This window comes from Momordica charantia (genome assembly GCF_013281855.1).
Source record: "Momordica charantia cultivar OHB3-1 chromosome 6 unlocalized genomic scaffold, Mcharantia_2.0 BLBB01000006.1, whole genome shotgun sequence".
NCBI lineage: Eukaryota > Viridiplantae > Streptophyta > Magnoliopsida > Cucurbitales > Cucurbitaceae > Momordica > Momordica charantia.
The window spans coordinates 29,420,042-29,440,171 of record NW_028275164.1 but is presented as its reverse complement, the minus strand read 5'-3'; the positions used below and the strand labels follow the sequence as shown (position 1 = coordinate 29,440,171).

Genomic DNA, 20,130 nt, shown 5'->3' with positions numbered 1-20,130 from the left:
TTTGATAACATTTATATTTTTTGTTTTCTATTTTAAATAAATGGAAATAAAAATACGTTTCGTAATTGATTCTTATCCTTTTGTTATTTATTTTTATTGAGAAAATATATGAAACGCGTGTTTGTAACCATTTATTGTTTCAGTTATCTTCAAAATTTTAACTTAAAAAAATCGAGGATGGTAAAATGTTTTTTCATTTATGTTTTGAAAATATTTCTTAAAAATGAAAAACGAGTAACAGAAATAATCACCAAACGTTTGTGTATCTAGAAAACTAGATACGAGAAATAAAAGTAAGAAACATGAACAACGTTGAAACATGCCCTAAAATCTTATTTGTTGAAGAGAGATATGGGGAGAGTCTCTGATCCTCACACGGAATAATTCAACACAATTGCTTGAAATTAAGGATGAGAGATTGAAATTTCCTATGGGAATTGAGACAAAATGAAGCACTATAATCTCCTCATGTCCTATTGTCATTCTTAGGGAGGGAGAAAGATAATAAGAATCGACAAAATTGAGAGTGAGTTTAGAAACTTCTAAATAAGTACTCTTGAAAAATGTGTTTTTAGAAATTTCTAACATCATTTTAGAATATGTAACGAAATATTATGAAAATTTAGAACTATTCTTGGAATGAGATTTTCTTACCCAATAAAAGAGAGAGGAGAGGAGAGAGATACAAATCTAGGACACATGTTCATATACACTAAACTCTTTGTGTCCAATAGTCAACATGAGCAAAATTTAACTAACTAAGACATTACTTGTTTATTTAGAGCTGAAGGTTCAAATATCTCAACCGTTGTTGAATTAGAAAAAAAAAACACTTGTATCCATAAGTGAGATGAATACAAACGAAGAACCTAAACTCTTGTTCAGATTTTGTTAAACATCTCACATTGAAAAGAAAATGGATCTTACAATGGTTTATCATAGACGTGACTCACTTCTCTCATTACCAATTAATTTTGAAATGGAACTGAATGAATATTAATATGGTACCAGAACCCAACGAAAATATAAAATATCTTTCGATCCAATAGGAGAGAGAGAGAATAATACCAATAAACAAACTAAGCTATTGCCCAAAAGAGAGAGATAAATACAAATCCACAAGAGGCAGCAGTGCCTATGATTTTCAGACAACTTAGGAGTCCTATTGTTTTGAGGCATAAACAAAAGAAACCAATCTATCTTTTCAATGTATTTTGGTAGGATCTTCAAAAGACAAAACCCTTAAATTATTATTCTTTCCTTTTTTTTTTCTTTTCTTTTGTATAGGCAGAAGATTTTTTTAATCTGTTTTCTGATTGATTTCTATCCTCTGCTCTTCAGCAGTTGATGGGTCCCTTCTGTCGCTAACTCATTCAATTCCCCCATTTCCACCACCCCTTTCTAGTCCAATCAAATCATCCCAAAAAAAAAAATCAAACTTTTATCCATCATCCTTGCATAATCATTACAAATTCATACACACACATATATGGCTAAATTACAAAAATACCACTATCTTTTAACTTTTCCCAAACTTTTCAAAAATACCCTTTCAATGAATATCTGTTAATATTTTATGGAAAGTTGACGTGACAAAATCTAGAATAAGATAGTAATTGGACGTCCTAATTTTACCTTAAAAGTTGTCTTCCTACATTGTCAAGAGAGTCTGTTTCTCCATTTTCTACCCAACTTTTACGTTAATCTTTCTTTTAAAAACGATAGTTTATTCCACATTTTATCTCTTTTCATACATAATTATAATTCAGAAGTTCTATGTTAATTTTCACGTTGTTTCACATTTTTTCATACCAACTTTTTGTTCAAATTATTAGTGGATGTGATTACTCAAAGTTGAGTATTTTCTAAACGTTCATAAAACGTCTATTGAAACTTTTGAAATAATATATATATTTTTTAAACAAACAGCAAATTCTACAGTTACATTCAAATCTTACCAAAATTAAAACACAACATCAATCCGGTAACAACAACAACAAAAAGAAAAAAAAAAACTTGGACTTTATCGAAGAAACAGAAAAAGAATGGGGTAGCAAATAGAAGAGCCAATCAAAGCAATTATTTTAGAGATCTAATATGCATCGGGGGGACAAGTTTACTTGGTACAAACATTTCAATGGAAATTTTATTTGATAGCGTCTCGATGAATGCTTGCAGATATAGATCTTTACGATTCTTCGTTCGTAGTTGATAATTTAGACTTTCTTGCTTCAAATGATTAGACCACTCCCCATCTTACTATGAGTGTCCCAAACAACCCATAAATATTTTCACCTCTAATAGGAAATGTTACTAATTCAAAATCCGTTGAGCTAGTCAAAATTTAAGAGAAAATAGATATATATAAAACCAATTATAGTGTAAGATCTATCTGGAAAGTGAAAATTAAGAGACCCAAAAAAGGGTCTCCTATTGCATTGGCACAGTCTTCATTGCTAATGCTAATAATTAGGCCCATAATCAGGAAGCTGCCCTAATCTCTAATCTTAGCCTTATAATTAAACCCACCAATTGAACATGAGGCACATCACATGCAACATTAACCCAAATAATTTTAATTAGTATGATATAACTTTTCCCCCCAACCACGAATGCTTTGAATTTTGAATCCCTTAATCTTTTAAAATTAATTTTCACCACCCACCCCGTTATTATATAATTAATACAACTAATGTGATGTTCCTTAATCAACTTACAAAAAAAACTGTGACACTTAAGAACCCCTCAAAAGCAATGCCCCTTTAGGGTCAATTCCTTCCTATGCATTTTTGAGATTTGTGAAAGTTGTGTGTGTGTGTGTTCTTTTTTCTTTTCATGTCTGGTGATTAATTATGTGGGATAGAGAGAATATATGTAGTTTTAAAATTTGGATTCCTTCGTTTTTCTTTTTTTAGTATAAAAGTGATAATCACTTAGTTGGAGATAGGTATCTTAACTGGTTGAGTTATCTTCAGGTTGACATGTAGCTTTTGATTCTTGCCTCGGTGATGATTTAAAGTTATTTATTATCTCATTTTAGGTCGTTTTCACATGTGCTCTCCACAACAATACCCACAAAAGAGTTCCTAATTTCTTTGTATGGTGAATTCTTGTATGAAAAAAATGTGAAAGATGTTTAGTACGGATGTTGCCGGTATAATATTTTCTTCTATTTTGATATTTGTGTGTTAGTGGAAGTTTTGTTTAAAATTACTTTTGTGGTCCGATACATATATTTTTATTGAAGTAATAATTTAGTCGTTGAACTTTTGTTAATAACGATTTAGTCACTCTACTTTCAAAGTGGTAATAATTTAATTCTTCTAGTTTAAAACTTGTAACGATTTAGTCTATATTACTAAAAGCGTTATTAAGATTTAATATACTTTTTTGTACATGTATATCGATAAACTTAATGAAGAACCAAATGTGTTTGTAAATTACAAATTCTAAATTGTTGTACGACAAAAGTCACACTTAAATTTGATGATGTTTAAGTTTTTTTTACGACAAGAACTAAATTGTTACAGATTCAAATACTCACTCGTAAGGCATTGAGTAGGAGCAAACAATATGTTTGGTTGGACCACCCCTCTCTCTAACTATGGAAAAATAATAAAAAGTTAATACTTAAAAAAAAAAAAAGGGGGGGGGGGGGGTTCGAATTTCGAAATTTGGGTATGAAACAATTCCCATTTGTAGCCGTTACGTGGTTATCGGCACTGCACATGGCCTCTACGACAAAGGAAGGAATCTACTGGGCCTGGGCTTAAGCCCAACCCACAGTTCCTTTAAGAAATTGTTTTTTCAAGTTTATATATTGTCGTATTTGTCCCTTTAAGAATTTTTTTTTTCAAATTTACTCTCTCCCTCTATGTATAATATTGTTTTTGGGTAAAATAAGATGGGTAGAAATTTGAACTCCAAACTTTAGAGAAGTAAGTAATGCTTTGACTAGTTAAGACATGCTCATATCAACATATATATAATTTGTTCGTTCTGTCATCCGTGGTTGAATTAAAAGTGATGTAGTTTTATTGTAATATCAATTATCTCTCTAATTGTAGTTTGGTGATCCATTTTTATTCCATATGGATAGTAGGAATGATTAAAAAAGAAATATAGCCACTAAGTGGATAGAGCATTTTCGATTTGATTGGGGACATGCCAAAATCAAATATCAATAGTATATCAGGATGAGGATGGAGAATGGACTCCAGCAATGTTTATATTTTTCAGCCCAACTCCTAAGCCCATTTTTAAGCCCAAATCAAAAAACTCTAACCCTAACGACCTTACCAAAAAAGAGAGGGAGAGAGAGAAATCTCCAGTGGAGGTGGAGAATGCATCTTGTCCCTTAGCCATCCCTAGTGGCAAGTTTTTGGTGTTTGAGGACAAAAATTAAAAAACTCTCGTAAATATTAAAGACAAATCTTTGAATGTAAAATAACTACGAAGAAATATATATTTTTAGAGAAATAAGGTGAAAGTACCGGAACAACCTTAACACAACAAACTGGTTAAAACATATAATTTCGAAGTTTGAATTTCTACTCTATTAAGCTAAAAAAATAACTAAACTCATCGGGATAACCATATCCATAAAATAATTTCTTATAATATGAAATTTTATAAATATATGGAGGTGAGAATTCAAACTCTTAACCCTCATGGTTAGATAAGGATACATGTGTCTTAATCTACTGAGCTATGTTCAGATTAGCTTCGTAAGCTACAAAACGTTCAGATTCGTCTACGAGCGTGCACCAATTGGGAAAACGAGAAAGTCAGATGGCATCCAAAGCTAAGCACTTGGCATGCATGAACACCACTTGGATTGAAGAAGCCAAACTTCTGAATCCTGAAATAAAACAATAAAATTGTACACCAATCATTTATTTTTCTATTTTTTTTCATTAAACATATTCATTGAAACGCGCACCAATCCCCTGTCTTAGGTATTGAATCGTGTGCAATATTTGTACTCTCATTAGATGCAAAATGTTATGGACATGCCTTAAATATCCAATTTTACATTTTAATCATGTGTGCATATCATTTTTAGTTCCAAATCTTAATTTTTTAATTACTTAGACAAACTATTGCTCCACGTCGACAAAGCCGATGTTGCCCCATTATTTTAATTAGCTAATATAAAAATAAGTACAACTAAATTCGAATGGATGATTTTTTATCGAATCGAGTCAATTGAATTATGTTTATATTGATATATAAAAACAAATTTAATTGATTGACTTTGCTAGATAATTATTCGGATCAATGAAGTCTTACTTAAATATTAGAACCGTAATTTAATATTTTCAAGAAATATAACATTGTTATTGTGAGAGTAGAGAGGAGGGGTAACCGATATTACATTCGAATGAGAAGGATTCTAAGATTATGGAATAATGATCAAGAAACACTTAAAAAAAATTGATAGTTACTGTGTATATATTAACAAGTTGCACATTCCTTTTCGACAACTCAATCGTTAGAACTCCAAAGTTAAGCATGCTTGATTTGAAGCAATCCTCAATTTTTTTTACTTCTTCTAAGTAGCTCAGAACTTGACGATGACGCAGACAGATCGTAAGGGATGTAATGGAATGTCGGGACGATTATGGCCAAATCTAGATTTTGAATCTTAGACTTGAGGCGTTACAGTTATGGTATGGATGGCTACTTGCAGTTATAACTTCAAATTCACCGCTCCATTTTTCATATGATGCTTTATTTTTTGTTAAAAAAAAGTCATATTTAACTTCATAAATATTTCATAAACATTTGTTATTTAAGTTCTTTCTATTTCATTTTGGAGTTCAATAACAAATGGAAATTTTAAATTTTTAACTTTTAGAGAGGAGTAACGCATTCACTAGTTGAACTATATTCATGTCGATAAAAAATTACTTCATGCTCCACTAATATCATTAATATTTTTTAATTAAGTTGAACGATATTAGGGCGAGGGATCAAGACATCAATATTTGGTAGGTAATATATGTCTTATCCATTTATCTATCCAATTATCTATGCTCGAATTGATCAACTAAAAATATTAAAAACAAAAGGAAAAAAATCATAGAGAAATTTTTTTTGAATACTACTCTCATTCAAAATTGATCCATATGAGGCGAGTTTAATTTCCATATAATCTATATGATTTGGACTTAGTTTCAATTTACTTCTTTTGATTTGGTTAACGTCACAAATAATTATTAAACTATTGGTCCACTTTTTACCCAAATAAAATCGATTCATTTTTTGTTACTTAAATCTAAACTCTAATATATTTAGGTAAGTACACACTCAACCAAATTAAAAAAAACACACACACAAGTTTCATTACCATAATAAACAGTAAACATGTCTATGTATGGTGGTATATGGTTAATGATAGAGATGTTTTGTGAGATTTAATTAGACTAAAAAGTTAAATTGAAAATTTTAAAATCATAAAGATAAATGAAAACAAAGACTAAATTAAATACGAGCCAAAAAAAACATGTAATTTAAATGCACATCATATGACATAATTTGAAAATAATGAAGTTTCCATCCACTAGATAAATAGCTACCTGGCATTTCCTTTAAAAAAAAAAAAAAAAAAAAAAACCCACCTGGTGACCATTAAGGGGTTGGCTTGACTTGCTGCCCGAGAATAACATCTCCAACCAAATATGCTTTTGCTTATGCATAAATATAATAAATTTATGGTTTTTTTTAAGTACAACTAGTGTCACGATACAACAATATAATAACTTTTTAATTAGAGACATATATCAGTTGAGCTAACTTTATGTTGGTTTACATCTATTAATTTTAATAACAAAGAATTAAAAAATCTAAAAATAAGTTTATTGATTTGAAATAAAGTAGGCTTTGCATGATATAAGGTTGGATCAAGGCACAAAATCAATCCTTCAATAACTTTACAAAATTTCATAAATTTCAACAAAAAAAAAAGCTACAATATCATTTTTGTTTAATATCCAATCAATTTTGTATTAGACATATATTTTACAATTTAAAATTACATGTGTGATTATTTTTATTATCAATCCTTCAAACAAAATTCAAAATTGTAATACCTTTTAAGTTTAAGGTAAAAATGGTAAGACTTAAGATGCAATCGGATGAAATTGAAAGTTTAGGATATAAATAGATATATTTTACCAAGTTCAAGTAAAAATTGGTTTTTTTCATGATTTTTATATTTTTTCAGTAGAAAAAATCTTCAAAACCATTTTGTAGGGTTAATTTAAATTTTAAAATTTTCCCTAAAATAAAAAATCTATTTTAATGTACTAAAAAAAGTTTTTAAATCAATTAAATCAAACCTGACTCAATTAGTTAAGGTCTAAAAAGTTTGGGAATTGAAATCTAATCCTAACATGTTTGTACTTCAAAAAAAGCTTTCAATGCCAATATTTTTTTCTTTTTTATTTTGAAGATTTGAAAAAACTGTAAAAGATTACCACCAATAACAACAGGCCAATATACATCTTACAGCGTTTTAATTCATTAAACAAGAAAAAAAATCTTTTAGCTTTTAATTCCTTGGAAAATTGACCTGAATAACCTAAAAAAGTTTGTTGTTTGCTCAACTGACCTCAATTAAAAAATTTGACTCAACTGACCCAATTTAATATTTTGAATAGAATATTGAAGGATTAAATTACTATTTTAGCCTCAATCTGGAATGTAAGTGAAGTCGCGAACGAATTAACACGAAAGGAAATTAATGGGCAGGTTCGACTGTGGTTTTGACCGTGGTTATTGTTAGTTTGACCTTGGTTAGTAGAAAAGTAACACAAATTTTTTGCTTCACCACGACCGTGAACTATAGGACCCCGGCCGTGGTGTTAATGAAAGGCAACTAATGGGCTAGGTTGGACCGTGGTTAAAATGAATGCTTGACCATGGCCGTGAAAACTAGTACCACGACCGTGTTGTTCATGAAAGACAACTAATGAGCTAGGTTGGACCGTGGTTAAATTGTTTGCTTGACCACGACCATGAAAAAGAGTACCACGACCGTTAATTTAATGACCATTATACCCCTTAGTTCAAATTCAAACTATTCGTATCTCTCATTCCATCTTCTTTTTTGTTCTTCCGTTTTCGTTTTCGCCCATTCGATTTACACTCCCTCAATTTCCTCTGTTTCACTTTCTACTAGTCAATATTGTGCTCTGAATCGCTTCCCATATCCGAAACTTCGAGGTTAGAACATTTTATTTCGTATTTGCGTCCCTTTTATGGCAAGAAAATATTTTTTTTTTACTTATATTTGCGATTTTTTTTGTTATTCGTCCATTAATTCCTTCCATGGCAGCCTATTTAGTATTTTCGGTACTTGTAGGGCTCGAAATCAGCGTTTTTTGTTTATGATTTACGTTTGTGGTTGAAATTTTGATTTAGGGCTTCGGGGTTTCTGTTTTCGGTTGTGTTTGCATGGGTTTGTGTGGGCTGAACGTTTTCTGCTGCGTTTGTTATCGTTGTGTGGGTTTTCTACAGTGGAAAAAGGAAGGTTTAATGGGCGCGTTAACGGCCGTGGTTCAACGCAAATTTCACGGGTGTGGTTTTTGGCCTTGGTTAAAATGATTGCTTGACTACGACCATGAAAAAGAGTACCACGACATTGGTTCTGTCCAAATTCACGGTCGTACCACAGCCATGGTCGTGACCTTGAAATTTGACAGAATCAATATCCTTCTTGAATTTGCACTACCTAGGCCATGGTAAGCCCATGAATTTGGACAGATTATGTTGTTTTTTGGTTTTCATCGGTTCCTTTCTATGTTTGGGTTTTCATCCATTCCTTTCATATGTTCCTTTCTTTGTTTGGGTTCTAGCTTGCTGAATAATGTATTTGTATTTCAGGTTTATAAAATGGACCATGGTCGTCAGCCGATCAAGGTTATCTGTATGCAATCGACCTAAAACCACGACCGTTAATCATAAAACCATTGACCACGGCCATTAAACGAATAAACACGGTCATGAATCATTGACTTACGTAACTTCTTTTACCCACAAAAATATTGACAAAAATTCAGAAATTCCATTTACTCCAACTAAATACATCATATTCTAGACGAATCGAAAACAATATTATGAACCAATAAAAAACTAACCTCGTTCAAGGTGTCATAGATGAAAAATTGACTTCCTTTAATAGATTCAAGATGTGAAAAATGTTGGAAAAGGTATGGAAGTTCTTCAAAACCACGTGAAAGATGTGCTTTTGGACAATACGGACTGAAACATACTTTTATCCTCTACACTCGGTGAGAATGTGTGGGTATATAATAAATGATAGTACAAAAATTTGGTGGGGAATTATTAAGTTGGTGGTATTTTAATAAATTCATGGTCATGAATCAAGTGGAACTTGCCCATGGTTTTAATTACACCAACCTAGGTGATTCTGTGCCAGATTTGTTGTAGTTCAATTCATTTGGGGGTATATTCGTAATTGCAGACTCTCTGAAATGTCAAGAAAAGTTAATACTGGGTCAGTTGAGTCAATTTTTATAATTTAGGTCATTTGAGCAAAATGGAAACTTTTTCGAGTCAATTGAGTCAATTTTCCTCGTTCCTTCATTTTCTTATAAGTATCTCCGATTGTGACGCCGCATCTTGTTGCTGGTTCAATCGCGGGCTATCGGAAGGGAGAAAAGAAAGTATCACAGTGGAGAGAAAGATCACTGTTTCTCTGCATTTCGATCATTGGAGATAACTGCTCAAGGCTCGGTTCCTCTAATATTTCATCCGAAGGTCTTAATTTTCGAATTTATGCTTATGTGTATATATATATGTCACTTTCTTTTTTCCGTCAGTGAATTTTTTTTGTCCAGATTTTGGGTTATCCCTATATCCTCTTTATAAGAGCGAACTGGGTCGTTTTGCTCTGCTTTCTTGTTGTGGGTATTTTTGATCTAGGGGTTTTGGGGCCCTATTTTGGATTGGTTTTGGTTTTTGATATCTGGGTGTCGCTTATTTTCGCTAAGCTCTCGTCTGATATTAGTAGAGATCGTTCAGGATTGTTTTAGCTGAATGGCCCGGTTGGTTCTACCATGCAAGAGCGTGGGCTTGGCAAGGAATAACCTCTTGGGTTTGATCTCATCTGCTCCTGTGATTACCCATTTCCCAGTTTGTTTCATTCGTTTCTTCGCGTTTGTACTTTTAATCCACTTTTCGTAGAGAAAATGTCTGCTGGGTTAAGAAAGTAGGGAAGTTCGTGTTATCATCGTCTTTATTATATGAGCTACTTTGGGTTTGGGTCCCCGTTTTCTTGTTTTCAATTGAGAAACTTAAGCATTTGGCAACTATTTAGAACTATTTAGGTTTCTTCATTTCTTTGAAACCTAGAAAACAATAAAATCAAGCTTCTTTTTTATTGTTTTCGTTTTCAACAAAATAAAGTTTCCTTATTTTCGATAAAAGAAAATAAAGAACAAGAACGGGTTACTAAATGCAATTATATTTTTATTTATTAGAAACTAGGAAACAAGAAACGGGAATGTCACTAACGATTACTTTGTTTTTTCTTCTATGTTTAGTTACCTTATCATTTGAGGTTGCAAAAATGGTTGGTTTGATCTTTTGTGCTATGTTTTATGTTACAATTCTGACTCATGCTATAAGGGTGATTTTGGTACGAATTTTTGGAATGGTAAAGAATGTTTTTAGAATTTAGCCAAGTAAAAGAAAATTTCAAAATTTTTATGTTTGTTTGGTTACCTAGTCAAAAATGATTTTGAAAATCATAAAGAATTGAAAACACTTACTTAGTTTTTTCGTAAGAACATGCTTATTCACTCTAAAATACTACTCTTAAAGGTCATCTCAAACTCACTTTACTTTCTACCTTCTTTATGCAAAATAGCCCTCCTGCTTTTGGGTTATGTCCTGAATGAATAAAAATTCTGCATATTAGTTCATGCAATCTGAGTAGGATATTCTCCATCAAGTACCCTTTTTTTTTGTTGGCAGCATTCCAAAGTTCAACTTAAAATTGGGAAAGTTAGGCATGTACTTGCACTTTTATTTTTTGTCTGTAAAACAAATTACCAACATATCGGGCTCCTTTTTTGCAGGTTCGAGCTGCACGCCGTGGTGTTAACTCATTTGGAATTTCGATCAAACATAGCACTGGACAGAAGCACTTATTTACTTCACAGGTCCCTGCACATTCTTCAGCGTTTTTTGGTTTTTACTAATCATTAAGAGATATGTTACCGAATCCATTGTTCATTCTTTATGTGTTTCAAATTTCAGGATTTAAGTAAGAAGTGTAGAACATTTTTAAAAATTTCCTTTATTTTGTTTTTATTTTCTTTTCAGGTGAAATCTGGACCAAGTTATCGCTTTCCATATCATTTCCCATTGGTTAGCTCTTATAAATCGACATAGCATCCTCTGCATTCCTACTGCATGCATGCATTCCCTACACCCCTCAATTATTTGCTTTTAATATTCAAGTGTCTCCTGTTGAAAGTATAACCACTGAATTTTTTATTGACTTAGAATGTAATAGTAGATTTTTTCCAAAATTTTAGCCAAGCATGTTTCCCTCCAAATTTTTTCAGGGGGCTAAACAAGCTAGTAGGAAGCTGATTTGTTCAGTTGCAACAGAAGCATTGCAAGAAAAAGCTGAAGAAAACAAAATGGGTACACCTAAAGAGATATTTTTGAAGGATTACAAGATGCCTGATTACTATTTTGACACGGTATGCAAACCTTAATTTAATTTTGATTTGAATTTTCTCATTGTGGCAGTTTCTTTTACTATTGAGTAAAACGAAAACTTTCTATAGGTGGATTTGAAATTTTTGTTGGGTGAGGAGAAAACAATAGTCAGTTCAAGAATAACGGTGTTCCCCAGAGTTGAAGGTACTCGAGTTACATGTATCTGTACTAATAATATTCTGTAAAGCATTGTTGTTATCTTTGCCTTTATGCAGTTCTTCACGTGTGAACTTGAATGAAAAAACTATCTATGTTCACATAGTTTCTTTACTTTTTGGTCTTTCTGGTGCAGGGTCCAATTTCCCTCTGGTTTTGGATGGGACTGATATGAAGCTGATTTCAATTAAGATTAACAGTGAGAACCTCAAGGTAGATACTGGATACTTAAGCGCATACAACATGAACAAGTTTCTTTACTCACATCATACTGTCAGTGTATCTTCAATTGCCAATGCAAATTGCTCAAATGAATTTAGTCGTCGTTTATATTATATGTGATGTAAAGGTGGCAGTTGTCAATATTACATTCCTATGGACTTATTGTTTTTATTTCATCCCATTATCCCCCCAAAATTTTAGGAGGAAGCTTATGTTGTGGACTCCCGCCATTTGACAATCCTATCACCGCCAACTGGTTCATTTACTTTGGAAATTGTCAATGAGATATGTCCTCAGAACAATACATCTTTAGAGGTTAAACATACATTCATTCTTTCTCTCTGTCTCTCCTTTTTCTTGGCACCACAACTCTAGACCTCACTGTGACTTTTCCTTTGAATTAAGGGACTCTATAAATCAACTGGAAATTTCTGCACACAATGTGAAGCTGAAGGTTTCCGGAAGATCACATTTTACCAGGTGGGGGAGCTTTGTTTTTTTCAATGATTTTCATAGATCTGTAATCGAAGTCATCTGATATACAATTAACTTAATGAACCATGAATGTTCTACAGGACCGCCCTGATATAATGGCAAAGTACTCATGTCGCATAGAAGCAGATAAGTCACTATATCCAGTACTGCTGTCTAATGGGAACCTTGTAGAGCAGGGCAATTTAGAGGTGAACTTCATTTTACTCAATTGGATAGCATTTTGTATTATGCCTATGTTACATGCTCATCAACAAGCACTCTCTGCTGCAGGGTGGAAGACATTATGCCCTTTGGGAGGATCCCTTTAAGAAACCCTGCTACTTGTTTGCTTTAGTAGCTGGCAATTTGGTTAGCCGGGATGATATTTTCATTACTCGTTCAGGCAGGAAAATAGCCTTAAGGATTTGGACCCCAGTCGAAGATTTCCCCAAGACAATGCATGCCATGTATTCTCTGGAGGCAGCTATGAAATGGGATGAAGCTGTTAGTATTTTCATACGTCAACCGAATTTTCATTTGCATGCATACGATATACAGTAGTGCATGAATGCAATATCAATTTGTTTTCATATGCTGAAAAACAGGTTTTTGGACTAGAATATGATCTGGATCTCTTCAACATTGTGGCCGTTCCAGATTTCAACATGTGTGCTCTCTAAATCTTATTATTATTTGTAGTTTTTTGCTTTTGTTTATGTTCATTTTATCACTGTTTTACCATGTCTAGAGGACTTCTATTTAAAAATGTATTGCTGCTTTCATTTTTTTTCAATGAAAGCCTGGTTTATTATCCCAATAAAAAAAGTATCTCATTGCTTATTAATTTTAGATTCTGATGGTCTCTTTTTCATTAATCAGGGGAGCAATGGAAAACAAGAGTTTGAATGTATTGTCTCCGAAACTTGTTTCTTTTGTGATTAAGCACCTGTTCTGAATTTCAAAACTATATTCATGCTGTTTCCTTTTTCCCCTTTTTTTTAAACAGATTTTCAATTCAAAACTTGTCTTGGCATCTCCAGAGACTGCTACTGATGCAGATTATGCTGCCATATTAGGAGTGATTGGCCATGAGGTTTGTCATAAAAAAATTTGTCATTTAAGAGCTGGGAATCTTTCTTTTATACAGGAGCCGAGTTTTAATGATCTCATTATTTTTTTTATATTGTCTTGCAGTATTTCCACAACTGGACTGGCAACAGGTTATTTCATGAACCAATACAACATTACAACCTTGAAATTTAAATATCATTTTTTGTGTCTTTTCATTAAATAATTTCTTCTATCCTGCGTGTTAGTTCCATTCCTCTGTATTATGATCTTCAGCATCCATTATTAATATTCATGTTTAGGATTTCTTTAAAAATATTGTTCCTGAGAGCATGTATTCCAGGCTTGTCCTCTGTTTTAAACTATTGCTGACAAAATAAATATGTATGAAGGGTGACATGTCGTGATTGGTTCCAGCTGAGCCTAAAGGAAGGCCTTACTGTTTTCCGTGATCAGGTATGACATTTACCCCCATTGAAATATTTGGAACTTTAGATAATACAGTTTACTGATTGATTTAGTTTTGTTAGGTGTTTAAATGTTTTATTTTATAGTGTGTGTGAGATTATAATTAGTTGCTGTGGTTAACTTTAGTTAACAATTTTTGTAATTAAAGCCTATTGGCCCATAAGCTAAGCCTATATAAATGCTAGGCTTCCCCTTTTTGTACAGTTTGGATCATTAATAAAACAACCAGCCTAAGGCTGTTTTCTGCTCCACCACTGACCTTTGGTTACTTCTCTCATTCCTAGGAATTTTCATCCGACATGGGAAGTCGTGCTGTAAAACGAATTGCTGATGTTTCAAGACTTAGAAACTATCAGTTTCCTCAGGTTTGCCTCATGTATTTGCTCTTAAGATTTCCATAACTTTATGCCCATATATATCATACTTATATTTTCTCTCACGAACTATTTACTAAAGTTTCAATTGATAATTGAATTGATGTAGAAATCAATATTTGAAGCTGATTTTGTCCCTTCATTTTTATTCTGCAGGATGCCGGTCCCATGGCTCATCCAGTTCGACCACATTCCTATATCAAGGTTAATGGTTATATTTATGTGAACCTCTTTTCTCTCTATCTATGTCTATTTCATTTTGAGAGACGTTCTAACTGTTAAATCCCAACATTCTACAGATGGACAATTTTTATACAGGAAAGTTTCATTCTCTATGGGTTTGATCGAAATACTAGCTATTTGTTTGTTCTTTCCTTTCCATTTTGGTTCCTTCCTTCAAAATTTCATGATGTAGAATTTTGTTAACCCTGGTTTTTTTTTACCCTGCTATCAAGTTATGATCTGACATGGATGTTTGCCAACTTGAACATGCAGTGACGGTAGGCTTTTTCATCAAATCTTTCCATGCTTTTAAGCTCATTTTCTTTTATTTTGTATGAAGAGACCACCTAATTTGTGATTTCTCTTTGCAGGTCTATGAAAAGGTTTGGCATTTAAGCATAGTGTTCCCCCTTTCTCTCTGAGTCAAGAAATACCGATAACAAACAATTAACGTCTTCGTGCTATCTTAGGGGGCTGAAGTTGTGAGGATGTACAAGACCTTATTGGGAAGTCAAGGATTTAGAAAAGTAAGAGTTGAAAATACTTAAGATTTTTTCTCAGAATTATATTAGATCTTTAAAATTTTTGTTTTTCCAGTCCAGAAAATTTCAAGATATAATATAATTCTCGTGCTCCAAGGATATTTTTGCGTAGATAACTCTTAAGCTTTAGGAAGTTGTTTTATCAAGACCAGAATTGTTCATATCTCAGGGCATGGATCTTTACTTTAAGAGACATGATGGTCAAGCTGTTACCTGTGAAGATTTCTATGCTGCCATGCGAGATGCAAATGATGCCGATTTTGCTAACTTCTTACTATGGTGTCTATAACAACCTTACTTCATTTGAGTTCTCTTCTATTCAAATTTATGGTACTTATTCAAATATAACTAAAATACAGGTACTCTCAAGCCGGGACCCCTCAAATCAAAGTTACATCATCTTACAATTCCAATGGTCGTACTTTTACTCTGAAGTTCAGGTACATAATCTGATGGGCATTGTTGCGGAGTGACATTCTCGATCTTTTTCGTTACAAGTTATGCTAAGTGGTTAAAATCTCACACAGGCAAGATATCCCACCAACTCCTGGCCAGCCAGTTAAAGAGCCAATGCTTATACCTGTTTCTCTTGGTTTGCTAGACTCATCTGGCAATAATTTGCCTCTTTCCTCTATATATCATGATGGAGTTTTGCAGTCTACAGCTGATCAGCCAGTGTACTCCACAGTCCTCAGGCTGACCAAGGTTAGCAAAGAAATTACATTATTCAGTGATCGCTTCATTTTTAAATTGCTTATAAGGTATAACTATGTTGGTTGTTAGATCTTTGTATCACTATGGTGAGTATCTTTTGGCCCATAAGGTAGTTGAAAACGCCAGGAAGTTTAGACTGTCACCTGCCTTTTTCTTTTTTATTTATTTTATATTTTTTAAATGCATTTCATCAGGTTAAATAAGATTGAGTTGCTGAATTTTTGTTATTATTTTTTTAGAATAAAAACTGAACTTTCACTGGGAAAGAATGCAATATTATAAAATGGAATAATGGAATAAAAAAAAACAGCCCAACAAAAGGGAGCCAAACTAAATGAATAGGCTCAAATTTAGCGAAATCTTACCTAAAGAGTAATTACAAAAGGCGCCCTAAGGGAACCATGATACCAAGCAAGAGCACAAATGTCCAAAAGGCTTTGAGTTGCTGATTTGATGTGCTAAGAACTGGAGATTTAGGAATTTGGATGCCTCAGCTCCAGATTCTGATAGGAATGCCTTTGGGGCCATTAGAATATTAATAGTATAGTAGGGGTATACTAGCAGTTAGCTAAGGAATTGGTCAGTAGGGATTTGTTATAAATAGAGTGAGGGGGAAGGGAGGAAGGTAGGAATGGTTTAGTGGGTTTAGGCTCGAGTAAGAATACTCAAGAGAATGAGTTGGAATAACCCTCGTTTGGTGTCTCCCCTTTTGTAACCATATGTAACTTTTTGTATATTTTATCCAAGGTTCAAAATGTCGATGTCGATGAAAATGTCGAGGTCTCGATTTTACGGATATGTCGATGTCGACGGATATTTCGGGAAAAATTATGGAAATTATAAAAATTGATGGAAATTGTTTAAATTAATAAATGTTACTTTAATGGTAGCTTAATTAACCTATAACTAATCACTTTTAATAATCATTGGTAAAAAATGAGTAATTTACTTTTGAAAATGTCGACATCTATGGAAATATCAAAGCAAGAAAATGAAAATTAATGACTAATCATATATATTTTTTAATTACATAATTAAATCAGACATTTAATATCAATATTATGATATTTTTATGTCAAATAACATACATAATAAAATTTAAAATTTTTTTTCATGATTTTGATAAGAATATAAGAGATAGAGGAAGGGGTGATAAAAAGAAATTACTTAATATATTCAAAATAAATATTAGTAAAAGAATATAAAAATTTATTTATTAAAAAAATTTAAAGAAATATTAGAGCAATTTAAAAAGAAAGAAAAAAAAAGAAAGAAAGAAAAAGAGAAAGGAGGAAATAGAAAAGAAGGAAGAAAGGAAAAGAGAAGGTGGAATAGAAATATAAAAGTGAAGAAAAGAATTCAATTTTAAATTAAAAAAAAAAGAACTTGAGGGACAAAGTTTGACGCATCCCACATCGACTGGGAACGTGAAGGGGGGAGGGAGTATCCTCTATAAATACTCCCCTCCCATCCCTCTCCCACACAATCAATACAATGCTGGGTTGGGCTCCAATTTTGGGCTTGGCACCAGCACATTTTTTTTTCAATTTATCGACGAATGTCGGCGAAATATCAAGAAATTTTCGATATTTCGTTGATATAATGATATGTCGTCGATAAGAGGGGAAAATCGATTTTTCCCTCTATATGACATGTCGAGGGGGTCGACATGTCGATGTGTCGGCCGATATTTTGAACCGTGGTTTTATCTCATCAACGAAATATTGTTTTCCAAATACCTCAAACTACTTGGGATTGTTGTCTTTTTTATCTTTCTATATATTTGAGCTTTTTGGTTTCTATTAGATTCATAGCCATCATCAATGAAATATGTGTTTCTCATCCAAAAAAAAAAAAGATTCATAGCCCCCCTGCTTATGCTTCATGCAGAAAGAAGAAGAGTTTGTCTTCACCGATATACCTGAGCGGCCAGTTCCATCTTTGTTTAGGGGTTACAGTGCTCCTGTCCGTCTGGAAACAGATTTAAATGATGATGATCTATTTTTCCTTCTTGCCCATGATTCAGATGAGTTCAACCGGTTTGTGTCTATATCGAATTTTTTGAAAGGTTAATTCAGGAGAATGAACTATTGAAGGTCATATTTTCTGGTCTTCCTTGTGAATTAGTTGGGAGGCTGGACAAGTGCTGGCACGCAAACTAATGCTTCAATTGGTGGCTGATCATCAACAAAATAAACCATTGGTTCTTAACTCGAAGTTTGTGGAGGGTCTGAGATCCATACTTTCTGACTCGAGCTTGGATAAAGTATGTCGGGCACTTACTTTTTTCTTTGGTTTCTTTGAAATTTTCCTTATTTTCTCTTCTTATAATGATGCCAATTTTTGATGGGTTTCTGGATGGTATCGAGAGAATACTCTGATCTTATCTAAAGTTAATTACCATTGTTGTTAAACCAGGAATTCATTGCAAAAGCGATAACTCTCCCTGGCGAAGGGGAAATAATGGACATGATGGAGGTTGCTGATCCCGATGCTGTTCACGTCGTTCGAACTTTCATTAGGAAGCAACTGGCCAGTGCATTGAAAGCAGAATTTCTCACTGCAGTACGGATTTCTCTAAACCTGCAATTTAGTAAAGAGATGAATGTACTGATGTCTGATCCATTTCTTCAGTAAATAAAATCTATCTTTGACTTTACAGGTTGAAAAAAATAGTAGTTCAGAAGAATATGTGTTTAACCATCCTGAGATGGCCAGGCGTGCTTTGAAGAATACTGCTCTCGGTGTGCTTGGCAGAACTAATTTTATGTTTGGAAGTACTGGCTCCGTAAAATTTCGGGTTGACTAATATCTTCATTTTCTTTGATGGGTTTCACTTTCAGCATATCTTGCATTGGTGGAGGATGCAGAGATTACCAATCTTGTGCTTCATGAGTATAAGAATGCCTCGAATATGACCGACCAGTTTGCAGCTTTGGCGGCGATAGCCCAGAAGCCGGGTGAAACTCGGGATGAGATTCTTGCTGACTTCTATACCAAGTGGCAGCATGACTTTTTGGTTAGTTTTCTACCCGTTTGTAAAGGTCTACGATTCTTAGGAATTCTACTTCAACTTCTTATGACATAATTGTTCCTGTTAGGTTGTCAATAAATGGTTTGCTCTTCAAGCGACATCAGACATCCCTGGTAATATTAAGAATGTTCAGAAGCTCCTAAATCACCCGGGATTCGACCTACGAAATCCAAACAAGGTATATTCTTTGATTGGAGGTTTCTGTGGATCTATCGTTAACTTTCACGCAAAGGATGGATCTGGTTATAAATTCTTGGGAGAGATTGTCATGCAACTAGACAAAATTAATCCCCAGGTGAGTTCAGGACTCTCCTCTATTGTAGAATTGGAGTACCGATTATCGATCAAATTGAGTCCTATTACGTCATTCCTTTTCTGATATATGGGTTTGATTCTAGGTGGCATCTCGAATGGTCTCCGCCTTCTCAAGATGGAGGCGTTACGATGAAAACCGACAAAATCTTGCCAAGGTATTGTTGCTTTTTATGATTGGAAGTAGATCTTGTTATCATTTCGGGTGTGCAAAAATATGACGATGACAATGACGATGATATATGTGCAGGCACAACTGGAGAAGATATTGTCTGCCAATGGACTGTCAGAAAATGTGTTTGAAATTGCCTCAAAAAGCTTAGCAGTTTGAAATGTAATCAATCTTCTGCCATGGGAAAAAAGTGATCTAAGGATTGAAGATGGGTTCGTAACAATAATAATAATATCACCCCTTCATCCCCATGTAGAAAAATGCTGCTTTGTATTTCAAGTGCTGGACCTTAAAGCTACTCGTCAAGTTTTCTTCTTTTTAATTCACTAATCTCTATTTTGCGTTTGTTTTCGGGTCTATGAAAACCAATTTTGAAATTGATTTTTTGAAAATTGAACTGATCGGGTGAAAAAATTGAATCTAAACTAAATTCACTGCTAAAGTAAGAGACATGTGTCAATTATTGTTGAGTTAAATTCACGTTAGACAATTAGTTTGATTAGCATCTAATGCCTGAATTTGGAGTTCTATTCTGATGCATCTCATTTTCATCATTTATAATACGTAAATAAAGACTTATTCCACTCTAATATAAAGAACCTTTATCCATCA

The 20,130-nt window shown here is 33.2% G+C and overlaps 1 protein-coding gene across 1 annotated transcript; it reads left to right on the top strand.

Annotated features, from left to right (window-relative positions):
* Nucleotides 1–9,648: 9,648 nt before the first annotated feature.
* LOC111024934 (Peptidase M1 family protein) lies at nucleotides 9,649–19,863 on the top strand. Its single transcript, XM_088125277.1, has 32 exons — nucleotides 9,649–9,786; nucleotides 10,051–10,161; nucleotides 11,109–11,192; nucleotides 11,356–11,400; nucleotides 11,601–11,741; nucleotides 11,829–11,904; nucleotides 12,053–12,129; nucleotides 12,340–12,453; nucleotides 12,544–12,618; nucleotides 12,714–12,821; nucleotides 12,904–13,116; nucleotides 13,218–13,279; nucleotides 13,492–13,519; nucleotides 13,619–13,705; nucleotides 13,807–13,832; nucleotides 14,073–14,136; nucleotides 14,433–14,513; nucleotides 14,679–14,726; nucleotides 14,822–14,844; nucleotides 15,085–15,127; nucleotides 15,215–15,271; nucleotides 15,456–15,565; nucleotides 15,646–15,726; nucleotides 15,814–15,991; nucleotides 17,891–18,039; nucleotides 18,128–18,266; nucleotides 18,419–18,565; nucleotides 18,663–18,744; nucleotides 18,844–19,019; nucleotides 19,102–19,329; nucleotides 19,433–19,504; nucleotides 19,597–19,863. The coding sequence occupies exons 2-32, from the start codon at nucleotides 10,066–10,068 to the stop codon at nucleotides 19,675–19,677; spliced, it is 2,991 nt and encodes a 996-aa protein (XP_087981403.1). The 5' UTR covers nucleotides 9,649–9,786; nucleotides 10,051–10,065; the 3' UTR covers nucleotides 19,678–19,863.
* The last annotated feature ends 267 nt before the right edge of the window (nucleotides 19,864–20,130 follow it).